This window comes from Lagopus leucura, unplaced genomic scaffold (genome assembly GCF_019238085.1).
Source record: "Lagopus leucura isolate 7727_CA_CO unplaced genomic scaffold, USGS_WTPT01 Super-Scaffold_100014, whole genome shotgun sequence".
In the NCBI taxonomy this organism is placed as follows: Eukaryota; Metazoa; Chordata; class Aves; order Galliformes; family Phasianidae; genus Lagopus; species Lagopus leucura.
The window spans coordinates 2,828,067-2,847,186 of NW_024962268.1; the positions used below are offsets into that span (position 1 = coordinate 2,828,067).

Genomic DNA, 19,120 nt, shown 5'->3' on the forward strand with positions numbered 1-19,120 from the left:
TGCGTTTCCACACGGGGCGGCCTGAGGAAGGGGCGGCCTGAGGAAGGGACGGCCCTTTTCGCTGCGCAGGGGCGAGCGGCGTGGAGTGAGCGTGACGTGCGGCCGCCGCCATGGTACGGCCGGGGGCTGGGGTCGGGGCCGGGGCCGGGGCCGGGGCCGGTGGTCGGGGGCCGGGGACGGAGGCCGGGGACGGAGGCCGGGGACGGAGACGGCCCCGCTGCTCCGTGCGGATGGGGTGCCTCCCGGTCTCGTCCCGGCGGTGTGAGGCACTGAACACGCTGTCCTGTGCCCACAGCCGCAGAACGAGCACATCGAGCTGCACCGCAAGCGGTACGGCTATCGGCTGGACTACCATGAGAGAAAGAGGAAGAAGGAAGGGCGCGAGGCTCACGAGCGCTCCAGGAAGGCCAAGAAGATGATCGGGCTGAAGGCCAAGCTGTACCACAAGCAGCGCCACGCCGAGAAGATCCAGATGAAGAAGACGTGAGTAGCGCTGTCCTGACATTATGTCTCTGCACGGCGTCTGCGGGACTGAGACAGCCACAAAGGCCTGGCTGTCAGCTCCGTGGCCCCTTGTACTTCTTACATATTGCTTAAGTTTGGGACAGAGTGCTTAAGACGCTTCTGATGTCCTCTCTTCCCAGTGCCTTTTTTTTTTTTTTTTTTTAATCATTGCAGTTAACGACTCTGTTCCTAAAAGCATTCCTTAGTACGTGCATTAATTAGCAGTAGCAATTGCAATAATGTAATCGTGGCAGAATGCAAAAACTCTATACTGGCTTTCAGTCTAATGGTAACGACAGCAGAATATGCTTGCCTTTGTCTATTAGGCCCTTTGCTTTAAGCCAGTTCCTCAGTAAGTCTTGTATTACAATCTGAATGAGCTGACAGGCTTCAGAGGACTCTAATCTGCCAGCTGTCTTGTTTAGCTTCCTATGAAAAGTACTTGGGCACTGTTCCTTAAATGTAAACTCTGTGCTTACTTTAAAGAATATTTTGAATAGGCACAACCTAAGCTATTATATCTCAAAATTCGCTTCTTTTCCGTTCTTAATAATGTGTTGTTGCTGTTTGTTTCTCCTTGAAGAATTAAGATGCATGAGAAGAGAAATACAAAGGAAAAGAATGAGGAAAAAACACCTAAAGGAGCTGTACCAGCATACCTGCTAGACAGAGAGGGCCAGTCCCGGGCTAAGGTTCTCTCTAACATGATCAAACAGAAACGAAAAGAAAAAGCTGTAAGTAGCTGGATTAAAATTCAGACACTTAGTATTACTTATGGTGATGATTATTCTGTTATTGGTGCTTAAGTGGCATCCAGCTTACAAGCAAGGTCTGATTATTGATCTTGTACAAAAGCTAAAACTTTGAATAGCATAGCCACCTTGAGCAAAGTAAGCAAATGCAAAGTCTTGATTTCCATAAGCTTAAATGCTAATTAAAATAAGTGGCTATTGTAAGTAGCTATTAGTTGCATAAAACACATGGTTTACAGCTACTCTGATCAGTTACATTTTATTTTGTACTTTGATTATCCTGTTTCTTTTAGAAATGGCACATACCTAATGACAGTTGTGTTTCCTATAGGGGAAATGGGAGGTTCCCTTGCCAAAGGTCCGAGCACAGGGAGAAACAGAAGTTTTAAAGGTGATTCGTACAGGAAAGAGAAAGAAGAAGGCCTGGAAGAGAATGGTTACAAAAGTTTGTTTTGTTGGAGATGGCTTTACTAGGAAACCTCCTAAGTATGAACGATTCATTCGACCAATGGTAATGTTCTTGAAACTTTCATATATTTAGGTAGTAATTATTAATACAGTAATAACTGTTTTGGGTTTGGCAAAGAATCACACAGAATGGCTTTGGATAGAAGGAATTTTAAAGAGCGTCTAGAAAGCTAGATGGAGTAGAATGAAGTTTCATCTAGGAACTTCCTTCTATGATAATGCACTTGATTACTCCTGATTTAAAATATTTGTGTTACTTTCCTTTCTGAAATCTGAACTTAGACTAGCTGGAGGTACCCCTGCAGTCTCTGTCTGCATCATAATATTTACAGCCTGTCTCCCGTAACTGAGATGACATCAGTAAGTTAAAGCCATGAGTTCTCAAATTAACATGGGAAGATCTTCAGCAGAAGCACTTCAAAAGCTTCTTTCTTTTTCAAGCTACTAGGATTCTGTCAGCTGCAGGGGCTAACTCTGTTGTCAGACTCACGTACTCCCTCCTTCTGATTTGTTAGCTAAGCTGAAGGCACAGTGGTGACAGTATGCAAAGAAGCTGTTGTGTCTGCTTGGCCTTTCCTTACACAAATACAAGTAACAGTGTGCAGGCCTTAGCAGTCTAGCAGCACAGAAGAAAAATCAGATTCATTATGACAGTGTAGTTTATTTATATAAGTACTGAGTAGAAACCTTGGATAGGTTTTATTGATACACAAAGTGATACTGTATTTAGTGATAAAGACCCTATTACAGTGTACAGGTACCTAGACAGAAAGAGGTGTAATAGGTGAGTGTTTAATAGTTCACAGCACATGAAAAGCATTTTCAGGTTTACAAGTATAAAGGAAAAAAATTGTCTGAAAACTGCTAGTGCTTTACAATAAACACCTCACTTCTTCATGAAATGTGCTTTACTTGTGGAAGTGATTATTCTTCTTTTATTACTGTTAAAAAAACTGCTTTGTGAAAGTAGCTGTTTAAAAAAAAAAGTACCTAGCTTTGTCATTAATCAGGTTGTTAACAAGCCTTCTATAGTAAGCAAATTACTTTCTGTGTTCTGGCTTGTTTCATTCTTCCCTGTTTCATAAAATGCATAAATCTGAGGAGGTAATGCTAGAAGTGTTAAATTAGCTGTGAGGCCTCCAAGTTTATACTAATGTTTTCTAACACCTTGTGCTACAGGGCTTACGTTTCAAGAAGGCACATGTGACACATCCTGAACTTAAAGCTACTTTTTGCCTGCCTATCCTTGGTGTAAAAAAGAATCCTTCTTCTCCTCTGTATACAAGTTTGGGTGTGATTACCAAAGGTACTGTCATTGAAGTGAATGTGAGCGAACTGGGCCTCGTGACACAAGGGGGCAAAGTCATTTGGGGTAAGTTCTTTATCCAGTAGCAGCACTTCAGAACAAGCTGTAAGTCTTTATTGCCTGAGTGTACTGTGAAGCCCTTGTCTTGTAAAGTGTCATAATTTATCCCTGTTGAGTTTTGGTTGTAGCAGAAGCAACAACCAGGACAGCTTTGAAAAGTTTTAATCTTAGGCTTTCAGTTCACACTTTGAACATCAAATTAGGTGAAGATCAGAAGAAGGACTTCCAAGACATAAGCAATCATATCAAGCAATGTTACAAGGCCGTTAAGACTTATCCATGTGAATTATGAATGATTATATGGCCATGTTTTCAGTCATGTGCACAAACATCTTCATTGAATCTGACTAACTTCTCTAACAGTGAGGCTGACTTGGACTGAGACAGAACCTATGATTTTTATGAATTCCTCAAGGTTCTGGGTATGTTATAAAGACAGCGTGAGCAAGATATTTTGAGAACTGAAGTTTGCAGCTCATCAGAAAGCATACTTAGATTTGTAGTGCATTCAATTTTGAAACAGCAATTCCTTCCACTTCCAAGCGGTCTTGTGGATTAAATTTTCAAAATGGAAGAATTGTAATTTACTATGTTAATTTTAATTTCCTTTTCCCTTTAGGAAAATATGCTCAAGTAACAAACAATCCAGAAAATGATGGCTGTATTAATGCAGTTCTGCTTGTCTAAATTGTTTGATAGTACACATTGGACACTGCCTTCCACAAAATCAGTGGAGTTTCAACAATTTTGGAAGATCTCTGGAACCTTCAATCAGTCAGGCATGCTGACCCCTTAAGTGTGCCAGAAAAGACTGTTCAGATTTTTATATTTAAAATCTGTTTATCTGACCATTGTCTGAATAAAGAGATTCAATTTTTATGTTTTGCTACTATGTTATGGATTTGATCTTAACCTTCATGATTCTAGAGCAGCAGTCAAGCAGCTGAGATTACTTTCTACAAATATTTAGCTCACATTCCTAGTGGCAGCCATTATCTGCTGTAATGGTTTACTGTAAAGCTGAAGTTACAGAGATAAGAACTTGCATCCCACTGCATACAGTAGAGGTGGAAGAATGCAGTCTTGCTGCAGACTGACATTAGAAATTTAACTCTCAGTTTGGTATTTGCCATGGAGAAGGATGGGTTTGGATCACAGGTGCTATTGTGAGTGTGCAGGAAGGGAAGCATGTTAGAATCATGGAATGGCTTGGGACCTCCAGGATTATTGGGTTGCAACCCCCCTGTCCCAGGCAAGGCTACCAGCCACTAGATCAGGTGCTAGGTTAGATTACCCAACACCCCATGCAGCCCAATCTTGGAAAACCTCCATGGATGGGGCATCCACAGCTTCTCTGGGCAGTCTGTACCAGTGCCTCACCACCTGCTCAGTGAAGGACTTCTCCCTGACATCTGATCTAAATCTTCCCTCTTTTAGTTTCAAGCCATTCCCCCTTGTCCTATCAGCCTGTGTAGAAAGTTGATTTCCCTCCTGTTTGTAATATTCCTTTCAATATCAGAAGGCAGTAATGTGAGAATGGCATAACAGTACTGATGTTACAATTCACCATAGCAATCTTGGGTGCTTTTAAGAAACATTAAAGTGAAACTGAAGTCACAAGCATCAGCTGGTAGCGTATATTTAGCTTCCATCTTCAAAATACAGGAAAACAAAAGCTGCTTTTACACTGACTTCTTCCAGTCAAGAATTTTGTGGTAAATAAACTAGGCACCATCTATCACTACAAACACACACTGATATACACACCATTTATTCCTATTTTTACATAGTACTTCAGTTCAAGCAGAGGAGCTTTTAAGCACAAACTTGAAGTAAAATCTTCAACTTTTTCCAGTTTATGAGAACCCTCTGATTCCCCTAACATTGTAAGAGGGAACCTTCAAACAAAGCTCAAGGTTCTTCACAAGCCAAATTGTAAGTAGTCTGGGGGGTTGTTTTTAAACACACAAGAGGCAGCTACCTGCACCTGTCATGCCTGCAATAAGCTACCGGAATAGGCAGTCTGAGTATCAGATGATAGCAAATAAAATTTGAAAGGACCTGCTGAAACTGTCTAAGCCCCTACTTAAAGCAGAGTCAACTATAGCGGTCTGAGGACCATGTTCAGACAGGTTTTAACGATCTCTAGGGATGGTGACTTATGATGGGCAACATGATCCAGTGTTTGACCACCCTGAGTATAAGTTAGGAAGCTTAATGGAATTTTCTTCACTCCAGTTTGTAGCCACCGCTTCTCATTCTGTGACTCTGTTACTGAGCTCCACTAAGAATCTGGCTCCATCTCTGTACCCTCAGAGCAGGTATTTGTACAGAAGGGAAAAATGTCTGCTCCCCAGCCTCAAACCTTCTAACTAAATTCTAGCACTCTCAGCCTTATGTGCAAGTGATGCTCCAGTCATCTTCATGACCATAACAGCATTTCCAGACCAGGAACTCCAGCCAGGAGCATCTGCTTCTGCGCGTTCTGTGATTTCTCTTACACCACCTGACAGAAGCAGTACTTTAACTGTTTCCCCCCCTTTCAGACTACTTTGTTAGTTTATCAGTTTGCCCTAGAGTGGACTCTGCACTGTAACTGACTATGGTTCTTGTTTATTTCTGCAATGGTGAATGATTCAAAACTAAAATCAGGTCACAAGCTAGTAAGCAATTTGCTTGGGGAGAGGGCATTTTGTCAAAATGTTACATTACCTTTTAATGCATTTTAATAACATAAACTCAGCTGCCTCAAGAGCACTACTACACTGTGTTGTAAATACATGACTTGTTGGCTGAGTGATACAATTATTGCAAATAAAATTACATTTTAAACACTATACAGAGTTGATAAGTTCATAGCAACGCATGATGGGAACTGCATACAGTAAACATACTTCTTAAAAAGCTGTAGAATAGGCTGCTTCATAAGATGCATAAGTTAAGTAAATACAGCTTTTTTTTTTTTTAAAGTACAGGAATTCTTTTTCAATGAATATACTTACAGCATTTAAAGCTCTTCGGTAGCAGACAGATTGCAAGATAATAGATTGCAAAATAACACCAAATGTAACTACACTGTTTTGTTCTAGTGAATTAAACCACTTTAAAAGATGCCTCCTGCATAGCAGAAAGGAATCAAATACTTAAAAATAAGTCACAAAATAAGTTTAATTACCTTTTCAAAACATTTCAAAAGCAGTCAACACAATACAAAGAAAGGAAAAGTCAAGACAATACAAAGAAAGGAAAATTCAGAACACACTAACTAGCTCTAAGTACAGTACTCTAGAACAGCATCACATCTTCCATAGGATTTATAAACACTAGTTTAAAAAACATCTAACACCACATTCATGAAAATAAATATAGAAGTATATCCCCTTGGTAATATCTTTTAATGGTCGAGGAAAGGATGAAACTTAGGCCTATTTATTGCTCTTTTCATCCTAGTAGTGTTGGTAAGTTCTAAATGATTGATTTGATTACTGACACCCACAAGTGAAATGGAAAAGAAGTACACCAACAAACAAAGTATGAGTTACTAAATTAAAACCAAATTGGAATAAATACATATCTTTATGTAAAGGGCTATGGAACATGAGAACAGAAAACAAGAATTCTGCATGAAATGAAGAAGCCAAAAGAAACTGTGAGAAACAAAGCAAGTTCTATTGAAAATTAAGCAGCAGTACAAGGGAAACATTTTAACAAGCAATGCATTCAAACACAAAACCATTGACTATTTAAGTGCAAGGTTGAAATCACAAATAAAGATTCTTTAAACTCCATTCCCAGGCTAAATAAAGCTCAAACATAATACTGCTTGCTTTGACCATACACACATAGTTTTACAACATACCATAACAGTATCTGGTACAAACAAATGAACTTGATGAACTTTAATCATTGGTTGCTGGTGTGGTAAGATCTTAAATTCTTTAGCAGTTCAATGGTCTAAGCCAGACAATAAACCGACCAAAGAAAAACTGTCCAGGCATAAAACATTTTTTCCCAAGATAAAACATTTCAGTCAATACAGTTGTCAGACAAATTTCCTTGCTTCAATGCAACGGAAGGTATAGATTATTAAACTACTGTTCCAACTGGACAACCATCACAACAATACAAACTATTATTTAAATCAGTAATTTGATTTGGCTACTCAGTATTTATTGCAAGACGACTGATGCCCAAGAAATTATTAGAGAAACAAACTCCATTCCAGCTCGATGTACTGCTGTGATCACAGTTAAGAACTATTTCTAGGTTTCAAGACCATACTGCTTATTAGAACTGCTAATTGCACCACCACTGCCCACAATAGGTAGATAACAATCTGGCCATTGGCTACTATCTCAGGTACCCCAAACAAACAGAGCTAGCTACTCAAGAGTATACCTAAAGATGTGAATTTTAGCTCAGTATTTCAAAACTTTCTGGAGTTTGATCAGATACCTGACTGTTTTCAGCAGAAACCAAGACTGACCTCATTTAATAATTCTGCTGTAGTTTTTCCTGTATTCAATACATAAATGTCCTAAGAATAAGATACTAATTGAAACTAGTTCCAACTTAGCCATGAAAAGAAATATCAGAAGTCAAATAACCTTCCCACAAAGGGTTTTCCAACCTCACAGGAAAAACCAAGTGACAAACGTATGCATAAAAAAAAAACCATCTAGAGGAAATAAGTGGCTCTCACCTGTTTGTGAACAACAGAATTCTTGAATGTGAACATATTTGTACCAATTGAAGTATTTAACAGATCAGTATGTAGTACAGTTTGCTCTAACAAACACAAAATGAATGACTAAAAACTGCATACAATCAGCATTTTTTAAACTATCAGTTTCCATCCTTAGCAATGTAACAGATGTGTGCTTTGTGTGTGTGTGGTTTTCTTTTTTTTCTTTTTTTTTTTTTACAGTAACTTAGCATTATAAGACAAATCATACTATCGGTAACAAGTTTTGTTCCATGTGCATTACAGAAAATGTTTTATTAGTTTTAGGAATTCTTAAGGTTCACTTGAATGTGTTTACAAACAACCATAAAAGATCTTGAATGTTTGTCAGTTGCAAGGTTCATAAGTAGTAACTGCACACTGACAGGGAATTACAACTATGCTCAACATCCAAACTCAGTTATCTCATCCACTCCGAAGTCTAAAGTTTGAATCAAAAATTTATGTAATACATGCATCTAATAAAAACAAAAGCAACACCTCCCACATAAACTTTTTTTTTTTTTTTTTAACAGATTAAAAGTAGGATTGTATTTCAACAGGTGAAATAAATAGTAAGAATACATCTTAGCTAAAATGCTTTATAAATACGCTTAAACAATAGGCGTAGTCTTACTTTAGCTTCATGGAGGGATAAAAATTAAGACAGCATTGCAACTATTCAAGTGAACCCTAACAGCAATCTTCAGAAGCCCAGCACTTCCAAGACACAGTAGGAGATCAGTTTATTAATCTAAGATTAACTAGCAAGGCTGCTCTTTCTTATTCCTGACTTTTCAGCTCTTTACAAGAGGAACTTCACTTACTGAAATAAACATATTGCCAATCAAGGAGTAACTCAATGTAAACCTGACAAACTGTATTAAATATATACTTCGCTAAGAGAATTTCTGAAAGTAAATATGCATAATAGCCTGTTTGTATTTCTGCTTGTATATAGCAAGGTTTAGTTCTTGTTTTTAGTAAGATCTATGAACTGGGAATCAGTCCAGAAATTACACTCAATTTACAAAAAGGAAGTGGGAATCACAAATATTTGCAACAATCGCCTGATAACACCTAAAGGCGCAGAACTTTGGAAAAAGAAAAAAGCATTCACTGAAATATCCACTAATATTTTGACACTAATAAATGTCACAATCACCTGAAATTTCAGAGTTCACAGGAGTTACATACCTGGCAGTTACAAGGTTTTAACAGCATCAGCTAATTATCTGGAAAACAAAGCACCACTTCCAATCAGACCAATACTAGATCAAAAATTGTCTTGTCCCATAACATAACAAGTAAGCAAGTATCCATTCAGCACATGCAAGTAGTTAGAAAGGCTGTTCAAACAACTCTGTAAGCATACTGGAGTGAGGACTCCAGTATTCTGGAGAAACTCACGCTTAACAAGACATCCACTTTGGAAGCCACAGATATAGTTTACTGTGTATGCAACTCTAAACTTCATTTTAGGTGTGCGCTACGGTAGATGCTGTGCTGATTTTGTTACTGGTAACTCAGCTGTTTCAAGTGATTAGCAAATCAAATTTGCCAGTTTGGGAGTCAGAAGCAGAGCCATTCTCTCCAGTTTCACTCTAATAAAAGATAGATGCTACATTATATTGTTTTGATGTACAGAGTTACAACTTCTTGTATATTTTGAGACCCAGAATTACAATCTGACATTCTTTTAATCTCATCCGAAAAAGCCTGTGAGGAGTTAACAAGAAGAGAGGAGGGATGTTTCTTGTTCTCTACTGTGGAGAGATGCAGAACAGTCAAATATTTAAAATTCTTTTAAAATAATTTGTGATTAATGGCCTCATGAAATTCTATGAAAATTTTAGTAACTTTAATAAATCCAGAATTTCATACTTCATTTTTCCTTCCCAGACTGACACCTGAAATATGCAAACTGTTCCTTCGCCAGCACAACTTTATTCAGCGTGTATGGTTTATAAAAGAAGAAAACTGGCTGTTTATTTCATTCTCGGAAGAAGATCAATGTCTACTGGTTAAAAATTTAAGAAACCTTAAGCAAAGGTGATGAATCTCAAAAGGAAGTCCAACCCAGTATTTATTGTGAACATCTGTGTCCTATACGTTTTCGTTACACCCTAGCGTTTTACACAAAATAACAAGGTTTTTTTTTTCGTACAAACAGATGAATTAGCAATTCATTTTAAGCCAGCTTTCCTTTTTTCTTGGGTGGACCTTTGTAACCTTTGGCCTTCCTTCGCAAATTTCTCCGATCCACAATGGGCACCTCGATTTCTGCCTCCTCAGAGCTGCTGTCAGCTGCCCGCTCTGCTGTCTGCGTGTACTGCTCTGTCTGCTCAGCAGACTCCTCCAAGTGCTCTTCTGTCTGGTTCTTCTGTCCTTCCTGTCCAGAAGGCTGCTGAAAAGAAACACCCTCCAGTTCAACCACTATCAAAGAGCTCTGACCCAAAGCAACAGAAGCCTCCTGTGAGTTCTGCTCTGCTTCCTCATTTTGATCTTCCCCTGAGGAAGCTGGTTTGCGTGACACATTTTCAGAAACAGCCTCTTCAACTGCTTCACTTTTGACAGAGTTTGGTAGCCCATTGTTTGAGATTTCTTCCTTTGGTGTTAAAGCAACTACGTTTTCAGTGGATGATTTTTTTTCTTCAGATTCTTGCTTGTCTTCTTCAATACCCTTCTTCTCCACCAATGCACTTTCTTCAGTCAGTCCTTCTGAATCATTTGCATTTATAACCTGAGGGTGTGCCAAAACAAAGGGATTATTAATTGAAGATAGAAGAGGATGAACAACTTTTAACCTTAGTTAGCAACTACAGAGGATATTTTGGCATTCAACAGATCCCATTAATGCATATACAGTCAACTAACCAACCCTCTCCTCCTCATTGCACAAAACTATTTTGTGAATTGAATTTGATATTCAGTGTTCCCCACTATGTTTTCATATCCAAAGTATTAAAAAAAAAAAAAAAAAGAGTAGACATATTCTGAAATTACACGCAGGGAAAGATACCAGTGTTTCAAAACCACCGATGGTAAAATCTGCGTTATAGAAGAGTATTTTACCAGTAATTAATTGCTTGTACACTCAATCAGTGAAGATGTACTAGATAAAATACAGATGTTGCTTTCAGACATATCCAACAAACAATTCACACAGAAACAGCTGTTTCAGTACTGCCAAGGGACACTGGAGAAAATTATCTTTTTTCGCTTTCTTTTATCTTTCTGTTATTGCAAATATATGCCCCACTTCTGCATATCAAAGCAGAAATGGTACTATATTTTGTCAATGGATTTGCATCATCTGGCCTAATAACTGCATCTCCCAAGAATTTCACACAGCGGTGGGGGCCTCCTCCTCATTGTTACATAACAAAAAAAGAGGAAACAGCAAAGTACGTATATTCCAAAGGAAAAACAACATTTTGTTTCAATTCTCTCACCTTCTCTGACACAGCCTCTTTTGCTGGAGACTCAAGGATTAATGGAACAAGCAGTGTTAACGGTTCTTCTTGACTCTCAGTCTGCAACTTTGATTCAACACCTAGGACTTCATTTGCAGTTTCCTCTTCAGCCGTAACTAAGGTCTTAGTAGTTTCTTCTGCTACCTCCCCATTAAGAGATTCAGATGGAGTTCCCTAAAAATTACATTTTTAAGTCAAGATTATGCCAAGCTTTATCCCTGACACTAGCAGTGTATGTGTTCTAAATTTGTTTTTTTGATAAGAAAAGCAGCTACCTTCAGCTAGCTTGAAATATATAGCAAGTCCAGCACATACCAGCTATGCAATTACTAATCCAGCGTATTAGCTTGGTGTTGTTAACTGTCCTAGGTTTCTGACTACAGCTTATGTGATTAACAGCCAAACCAAGTAGCATGCATGCTACAATCATTCCTTGAAATGTCAGATGATGAACCCAGCACAGTTTATTTTTCACTTTCTCACAAATCAATAAGAATATAAAATCCTGGAGGTATCATCAGGCACTAAGGATACTCCAAGATCTAAATTTAAGCTTGTATACAGTAACAAGACTTTGTTTAAATCCAACTTCTACCTATAAAGCCAACCGCTTTACAGTGAGAAGAAAGAGGCAACAGTTGTCAGTGAAGCACATCACCTATTGATGTCTTCTGTTAAACTTTTTCCCTTTTTTCAGAGGTACTGGATCAGACCTCAACCTTACTCCAGTTCTCTGCAATATTTAAGAAGCTCAAATCAATCAAGAACGCTATGTTAATAAAAAAGCTAAAAATTTATTTTGCCTATGAACTCTACTTCAAAAAAGTCATGAAATGCAGTGATTCGGAAGGGACCCATAAGGATCACCAACTCCAGCACCTGGCTCCACACAGGAACATCCAAAAGCCAAATCTTACCTTCAAGATCAAACATCTCCTGAATTCCAACAGGCTTGGTGTTATGACCACTGTCCCAGGGAGCCTGTTCCAGTACTCAGCCACACTCTGGTGAAGAACTTTTTCCTAATCCCCAACCTGACCCTCCCATGAGGCATCTCCATCAATTCCCTTGGGCCTTGCCACTGTCACCAGAGATCAGAACTCAGCGCTGCCCTTCAGCTCCCTTCATGAGGGGCTGAAGCTGCCATGAGGCCTTCACTCAGACTGCTCTTCTCTGGGCTGAACAAACCAAGGGATATCAGCTGCTCCTCATACATCCTGTCCTCTTAACCTTTCACTATTTTCACAGCTCTGACTTAGATGCCCTCTAATAGTTTTACATTTTTTTATGTTCTGCCCAAAACTGCACACTCTGCTTGAGGTGAGGCCACATCAGCACAGAGTAAGAGACAACCTTTTCCCTCAAACAGCTAGTGATGCCATGTCTGGTGCATATAAGTTTAAAAGAATTTTCCACTGCCAGTAATTCTGTACAAGCTTTAGCTTCTCAGATATGCTACTCAACAAAGCATCAGTGCAAAAACTGAACAATCCCATAGATCAAGGCAGCAAGGGACATATTTAATGGAAACTGTAGCCATGTTCTGAACACAGTCATCTACCATGATTATTAGAAACTATCTTACCTCCTTCTCGCTCAGCTTCTCAGATGGTGATGTATGTAGCTCAGTTTCTAATACACTCTGGTCCTCTTCAGAAGTGATCATTTCCTCACCACTTCCAACATCAACCTCAGGTTCTTCCTCAGTAACTTCAAAGCATTTAGATGTGTGAGTGGGAAGTTCTGGCCTGTAGCAGACATTTATACATACGCCCCAGTCAGGTTTTATTTTACAGTAATATGCCAGCACAACAAGAGGTCAGAGATGGAGATGTCTTCCAGACTGCACAGCATTGCAGATACACATCCAGTTATATTACAGCAATAATCCGTGCTGCATGAGTACAGATATTTTTACTCTAATGATGACCAATCTATGATAGAACAAAGTCCACTTGTAAACACAACTTAATGCCTCACTATTTTATTACTGTTATTTCCAGTATCAGAAATGGATGTTTTGGTGCTATTATTCTTCACGTTTCAATTTATTTCCTCACAACAGGTTTTATTTGCATTAATTTTAAAACCAAGCAAGCAAAGTAGAAATAAAGCAGAAGAAATTCTAGTTACTACAATGGGAGAAACTACTATAGCTGATGACTGCCCAAGCAAAATAATAGAAAGTAATAAAAAACCATCTCCTTTACCTGCCTGCTGATGCGTGAGGAACATTTTCCTCGTCTCCTTGGGATATTTCAGGTCCAGATTCGTGGCTATTTTTTCCTGTCTTGGGACGTTTTAAATGACTGCTTCGTGTCCGAATGGAAACGTGTGCTACGCTTGGGTCTTCAGACAAATAAACAAGTGCAGGTGAACAAGTGCAGATTAAGTTATGTACCTTGATAATTCATTAAAGCTGCTGAGTGCAAGTAAAACAGCATTTCACTGTGGTACTTATTTTCTGAATATACATGCATAGCTTTTTAGTAAGACCAATAACAAATAATTTTATCCAAAGACCTCCAAATGTGCTTGAGTTGGGCCACAGCACCATAGAAGAAGGCATGTTTCTACATGCTTCTTAGATGAACACACTAAGCTAGGACGCAATAACAGAGCTTGCTGACCTACTAATCCATTATAATTACAGTACTGATAATCAACATTATTCTTACCTTCAGATATGCTTTCATGGTCATCCAGTGATTCTTGGTCTTTTTGAGAGTCAGCCTGAAAAAAAAGCAAACCCAATGTCACACAAAAATTCAGAACTCTCTGAAATACCTTCAATTCCCTATATATGGTTGCATCTTCGTAAATAATTTTACAGAAGTGATAGTGGGGAAGAGTGACTATACCCGCTCCTAATTTAGTATGTATTATATACCTACATACGCACAGCACTAAAAGCTTTTGCTCTAGAGTACTCTAACACTTGAAAGCAAAAAAAAGTGCTTTAAAGTAGACTGAAGACAAAATTTTTAAGAAATTTGCATTGTTATAGCAAGTCTATTTTGACTAACAGAAAAGTGGATTGCAGCTGACAAGAATTTTTGTACATGAATATTCATTTTCTTTCCATAGTAAACTGTAAGAGCTCTTCTCATTAAAGCATAGTCTGAATTGAAGGCAATTCTTTGCTACTCTGAATCTGTTTTAGAAACAAGTCTGTACGAAAATAGTAATTTAAGTAAACAAGATGTAGTGGTTAAAAGGATTGTATTACTTCTTGAAGGTCCTAATAACTTTAATTCAATAGTGAAAGTTTCTTTTATTTTTAAGTCAACATTAATCTAGGTCTGAGAGAGTCTGGCAAAAAGACATGAGACAGCTGGCAAAATATTTCCAGCTGCAAATACTGCCCTAAAGAGACTTTGCAAATACATTCAATTCCTCTACTAACTAACTGATCTTGGTTAAGAAGAAATTCGATATATTATTTGCTTAAAGAAAAAATGGCAGAAATGTTCAGATAATGAAACTGACTTCCATTACTGGCTTGTTATTTGTCCATTCTTAAGTGTTTCAACTGTAATTCCCCTGTTTCTGTTATATGGCAAAGGAAATAACAGGTGTTTGTGTATGTCTGGCCTAGAACAGGTGGAGCAGGTTAGGAAAAAGCTGAGAAAACAAGAGTCTCATGCAGAGCCAGCTCTGAAGACTGAAGTCTTGTAAAGCCCCATCTAGGAAGGCCCCAGTGCAGCTAGGAGACAGTGAAAGCAAGTGTGTGGGTGAGACCAGCAGTGAGTATGGAGTGGGCCTTGCAAAGCCCAAGGATATTAACTGGAAGAGAGAGAGAACTGGCACAGCTGCTGAGCAAAGGCAGGTCATCTCTCAGGGAGAAAGTAAATAAAAGTACTTCACTACTGAAATAACATCCTTAAGTGCACACTTTGATAGAGGAAGGGTCAAGTATCCCAGATGGCCTCACCAGAAAGCCATCCAAATGTAGCATGGTGTCCACTACCAGTGATTTCAATTAAGAATGGAACATTGTTTCCAAAGTGACTAGACAAGAACTGTGATGGTCTCACTGGGATGAAGTTAAATTGCTTCTTCCAAAGCAGCAATGGATGTTTCTTATTTTCTAGCTGATTTTTTCTAAAATCATCTCTACTAAAAGCATGAATACTTTTTCTGCATTTTTATTCTGGCCCCAACACAAGACCTGAAAGACCTGATATAAATAACAATTTTTTTCTTGGTTATTCAGTTTACAACAGGAATCTATGGAATGCTAGGAGTCTTTCTTCACTGTATAAAGAGAAGGGTCCATACTAGAATAGCTGACAAAATTTAACAGGACACTTATTATACTTGAGTTCTATTTCTTAGTCTTATTTTAACCATGGTAATAATGGTAGTCAACAAAAGACAGTATCCCATATATGTGTGTTTATCTTTAAGAGATCAGACCAGAGGAAAAAAAAAAAAAAAAAAAAAAAAAGAGCCTACTGATGCAGCAGTAACACAGGTTGCAAGCACAGTCAGCACACACTGTTTATATTAAACGCCCCTCTCTTTGTGTTCTTTTCCTTCACTCATCCATACCACCCCAATATCTCAATTTCTTTTCTGCAAGTTAGAAGAGGATTTTGTGTTTGAGCACATGACAATCTGAGGTGCGCCCAAATTACAAATATCAAAGTAAGAATTGCTCTTAGCTGCTGTAGGTAACACAGCATTGGCAATAACCTGTATCCAGTTTCCTGCTTCCTTTTTAACCTAATTTTCAGGACAACTCAAAAAAAAAACAAAAAAAAACAACCAAACAAAAAACAACAACCAGCAACAAGTAGCCCCATGTAGATTCCGCAGTTTGAAACAGTTTCAAGCAAGCTTTAAATACCTAAGAACTTATAGACTAACGATAAATCATTCTAGCATTAAAATATAAGAAACACTATGAAATAATGCAAAAACATAACTTTGCAGAATAATGTTTTTCTTCAGGTTTAAGGAAAGGTGAGTTTTTCTGCTTTTTTGTTTAGTGATCTGACAGCTTTCAAAGCACTGCAGAGCTTTGTTTCCAGTTTTTGAAGAACAGTCCATTTGTGCAGAGAGCTTGTATTTTCCGTGTAGAGCTGTACACGGTGCAGCTGAGAAGTGCCAATGAGAGGGGTGCCAGTAACTCTATCAAGCTGGGAGGAGTTGGGAGCACTTTGGAATCTGTTACTTTAGTGTTCTTCAAAAAGAGCCATGAATGTCTTTTTGCTGTTCCCTCTAAGGATATCCATATAGATATACAACCAAAATATAAGGTTTTGGATCTTTTTGGTGAAATAATCATCAGTGATCATCAGTGATGATGCTCAAGAGTGTTATAGCCTGAAAACCAGCATACATATCAAAGACAAGTATGAGTTATTGCTTCTGACCATACAGAGATTAAGAATGTCACTTCTTTGCAGGAAGTCGCAGTCCTCCTATACAGATAATTTGCAGCCCAGAATTGCAAATGAACACTATCAACTGTATTGAACTGTGATGTGAATGTGAACTTTATAAACAATTTTCCTCATTCTCTCCACTCCTGTTGTGATTCCTTTGTTCAACAGTCTTTCTAGACAGTTTAATCTTCAGAGTCAGTTGAAACACTCTCCCCTTCTAAATCACTAGAAAGTGACAACCCCAACTATTATGCAAATACTTGTAACACAGACCTCCCTACGCTCATCAGCAGAAAAAAGTGAGGACCTCCTTCTCCCCACAACCAAGGGGGCATTTTTCATCCCAAGTTAGTTTGTCACATTAGTGGAAGACAACTTTCATGCAAAAAGTAACTAAAGCACTTGTCTTTTATAATGGAGATGTGAACCAATTAAATTCTGAAACAGACAACAGCACGGAGCTGTTGGAGTGGGTCCAGAGTGCCATGAAGAACAGAGGGCTGGAACACAGGCATGGAAAGGTTAGGTTGCCTGCAAAACCAAAGACTGCTCTTCAAGAACTTGAAACAAATATCAAACATGCATAGCATTCAGTTGGATTACATGCATTAATTTGCTAAAATCCTTCATTAAGTTCAGAAATTTGTTCTTTTGTAGAGGTTAAAAACATTTTCTGACCATGAAGAACTGGTAATTAGAGGTAGTATATGATGTGATTATGGAAGTCTCTTATAATTCAAGCTTTATTAGTAAAGTGGAAACTGCATGTGTACCTACACTTAGCTGTGTTTCTGGCTCAGTCTTCAGTTCATTCGCTGCAGATTGCCAAAAATGATCCACTGACTGGAAACTCACACTTGCTTTCTGAGATCCCTCTGTTAATAAAAACATTTAGTGACAATGGGGAAAAAAGGACAGTTATAGTATCTTCATGTATCAATTAACCACTTCTAATATGATACCAGATCAGCAAATAAGTCTTTCTACCAGTCTCCATAGGCAACATTCACAGAAGTCACTGTCAAGCCAATACAACTTTCATAAACCGTAAGGGAACAACAACAACAAAAAAATCATCCATACTTATGAGTTCTTCCCTTCGCAATACAGTGGCAATGGATTTTCTCTGGAACCAAAATCCAGCTCCTTCCACTTCGCACAAAAGGTCATTATCCCCAGGGTACTTCTCAAAATAGTGCTTACAAGCTGAGAAGAAAAAAAAAAACACAAACAAAACACTATTAGAAACAGTATATACTCATTCTTACCTCCAGTTTTGAGGTTTATCTGAAATAAGTTAATTTGCAGTCTTCCATCAGACACAAATCATCACAGAAAGAACTGCTTGACAAAACAGCATAGTCTAAACAAACATAATTTCCTTGCTTTCTGTTACTATCATCAGCTGAAAATAAAATTTGAAGGGCTTTTTCCCCCCTTCTTCTCAAAGCACCCTCTTCAGAGCTTTATAATTTAATTTCTCACTGTCCCTGCTAATGACAAGTTTCTCTGGGCAGCTTGTTCCAGTGCCTCACCACCCTCTGAGTAAAGAATTTCTTCCTTATATCTAACTTGCGTCTACTCCCTTTCAGTAGAAAGTACACACTGCCCTGCCTGTGCAGGTCCTTGTAAAAATTCTCTATCCATCTGTTTCATAAGCCCCTCTTAAGTTTTGAAAGGCTGCAATAAGGTCTCCTCTGTGCCCTCCCCTTCTCCAGGCTGAACAAGCCTCCCTCAGCCTTTTTTTGCAGGCCCTTATCTGAATCCATTGTAACAAGTATAATGCCCTTCTGATGCTAGGCATGCCTCTTCTAATGCACATCTCTGCCTCCTGTTGGTTTCCTGAACTACAAGTGTACCCACCAAGCTCATATGTTGTGCTACTACACATTCACCAGCACTCTCAAATCCTTCTTCACAGAACTACTCTCAATCCATTCACCACCTACCCTTTTTTCATCTTTGGGATTGTCCAGACACAGATGGAGCCATGTTGAACTTCATGAAGCCCACACATACCACTCTCAGGAGTGTCAAGGTCCCTCTGGACAGCATCTATTTCCTCTAGTCTATCAACTGCACCACTCAGCTTGGCATCATCCAAAATCTTGCAGAGAGTGCACTCAATCCCACTGTTTATGTCATTAAGGATATTAAACAGTACTGGTCCCAGCACTAACCCCAGAGAGGCATCTTGGTCTCCACATGGAAACTGAGTTGTGGAATGCAATTACTTGAATACAGCCATAAAGCCAATTCCTTAACCAATGAATAATCCAACCAAATCTCTCTCTCCCCAGTTTAGAGACAAGGACCTTGCAGGGGACCATGTGAAATGCCTTTACAAAAGTTAAGAAAAGTGGTATCAGCTGTTCTTCTCTTACCCACCAACACAGTCACTCCATGACTGCTCCAACAGGGAAACGGATTAGCCGTTA

At 38.7% G+C, this 19,120-nt stretch overlaps 2 protein-coding genes across 2 annotated transcripts in view; one reads left to right on the top strand and one right to left on the bottom strand.

Annotated features, from left to right (window-relative positions):
- The first annotated feature begins 21 nt into the window (after positions 1 to 21).
- NSA2 (NSA2 ribosome biogenesis factor) lies at positions 22 to 3,969 on the top strand. The gene is made up of 6 exons (XM_042875307.1): positions 22 to 113; positions 296 to 483; positions 1,088 to 1,238; positions 1,588 to 1,767; positions 2,904 to 3,096; positions 3,710 to 3,969. The coding sequence occupies exons 1-6, from the start codon at positions 111 to 113 to the stop codon at positions 3,775 to 3,777; spliced, it is 783 nt and encodes a 260-aa protein (XP_042731241.1). The 5' UTR covers positions 22 to 110; the 3' UTR covers positions 3,778 to 3,969.
- A 5,442-nt stretch (positions 3,970 to 9,411) lies between these two features.
- Positions 9,412 to 19,120, bottom strand: part of FAM169A (family with sequence similarity 169 member A) — a 32,956-nt gene continuing 23,247 nt past the window's right edge. Inside the window, exons 7-13 of the mRNA XM_042875309.1 lie at positions 17,766 to 17,888; positions 17,460 to 17,557; positions 13,968 to 14,022; positions 13,500 to 13,638; positions 12,875 to 13,037; positions 11,269 to 11,463; positions 9,412 to 10,556 (exon numbers count right to left, since the gene is read on the bottom strand). Coding sequence (XP_042731243.1) covers positions 10,005 to 10,556; positions 11,269 to 11,463; positions 12,875 to 13,037; positions 13,500 to 13,638; positions 13,968 to 14,022; positions 17,460 to 17,557; positions 17,766 to 17,888 — 1,325 coding nt within the window. The 3' untranslated portion in view covers positions 9,412 to 10,004. The remainder of the gene's footprint in view (positions 10,557 to 11,268; positions 11,464 to 12,874; positions 13,038 to 13,499; positions 13,639 to 13,967; positions 14,023 to 17,459; positions 17,558 to 17,765; positions 17,889 to 19,120) is intronic.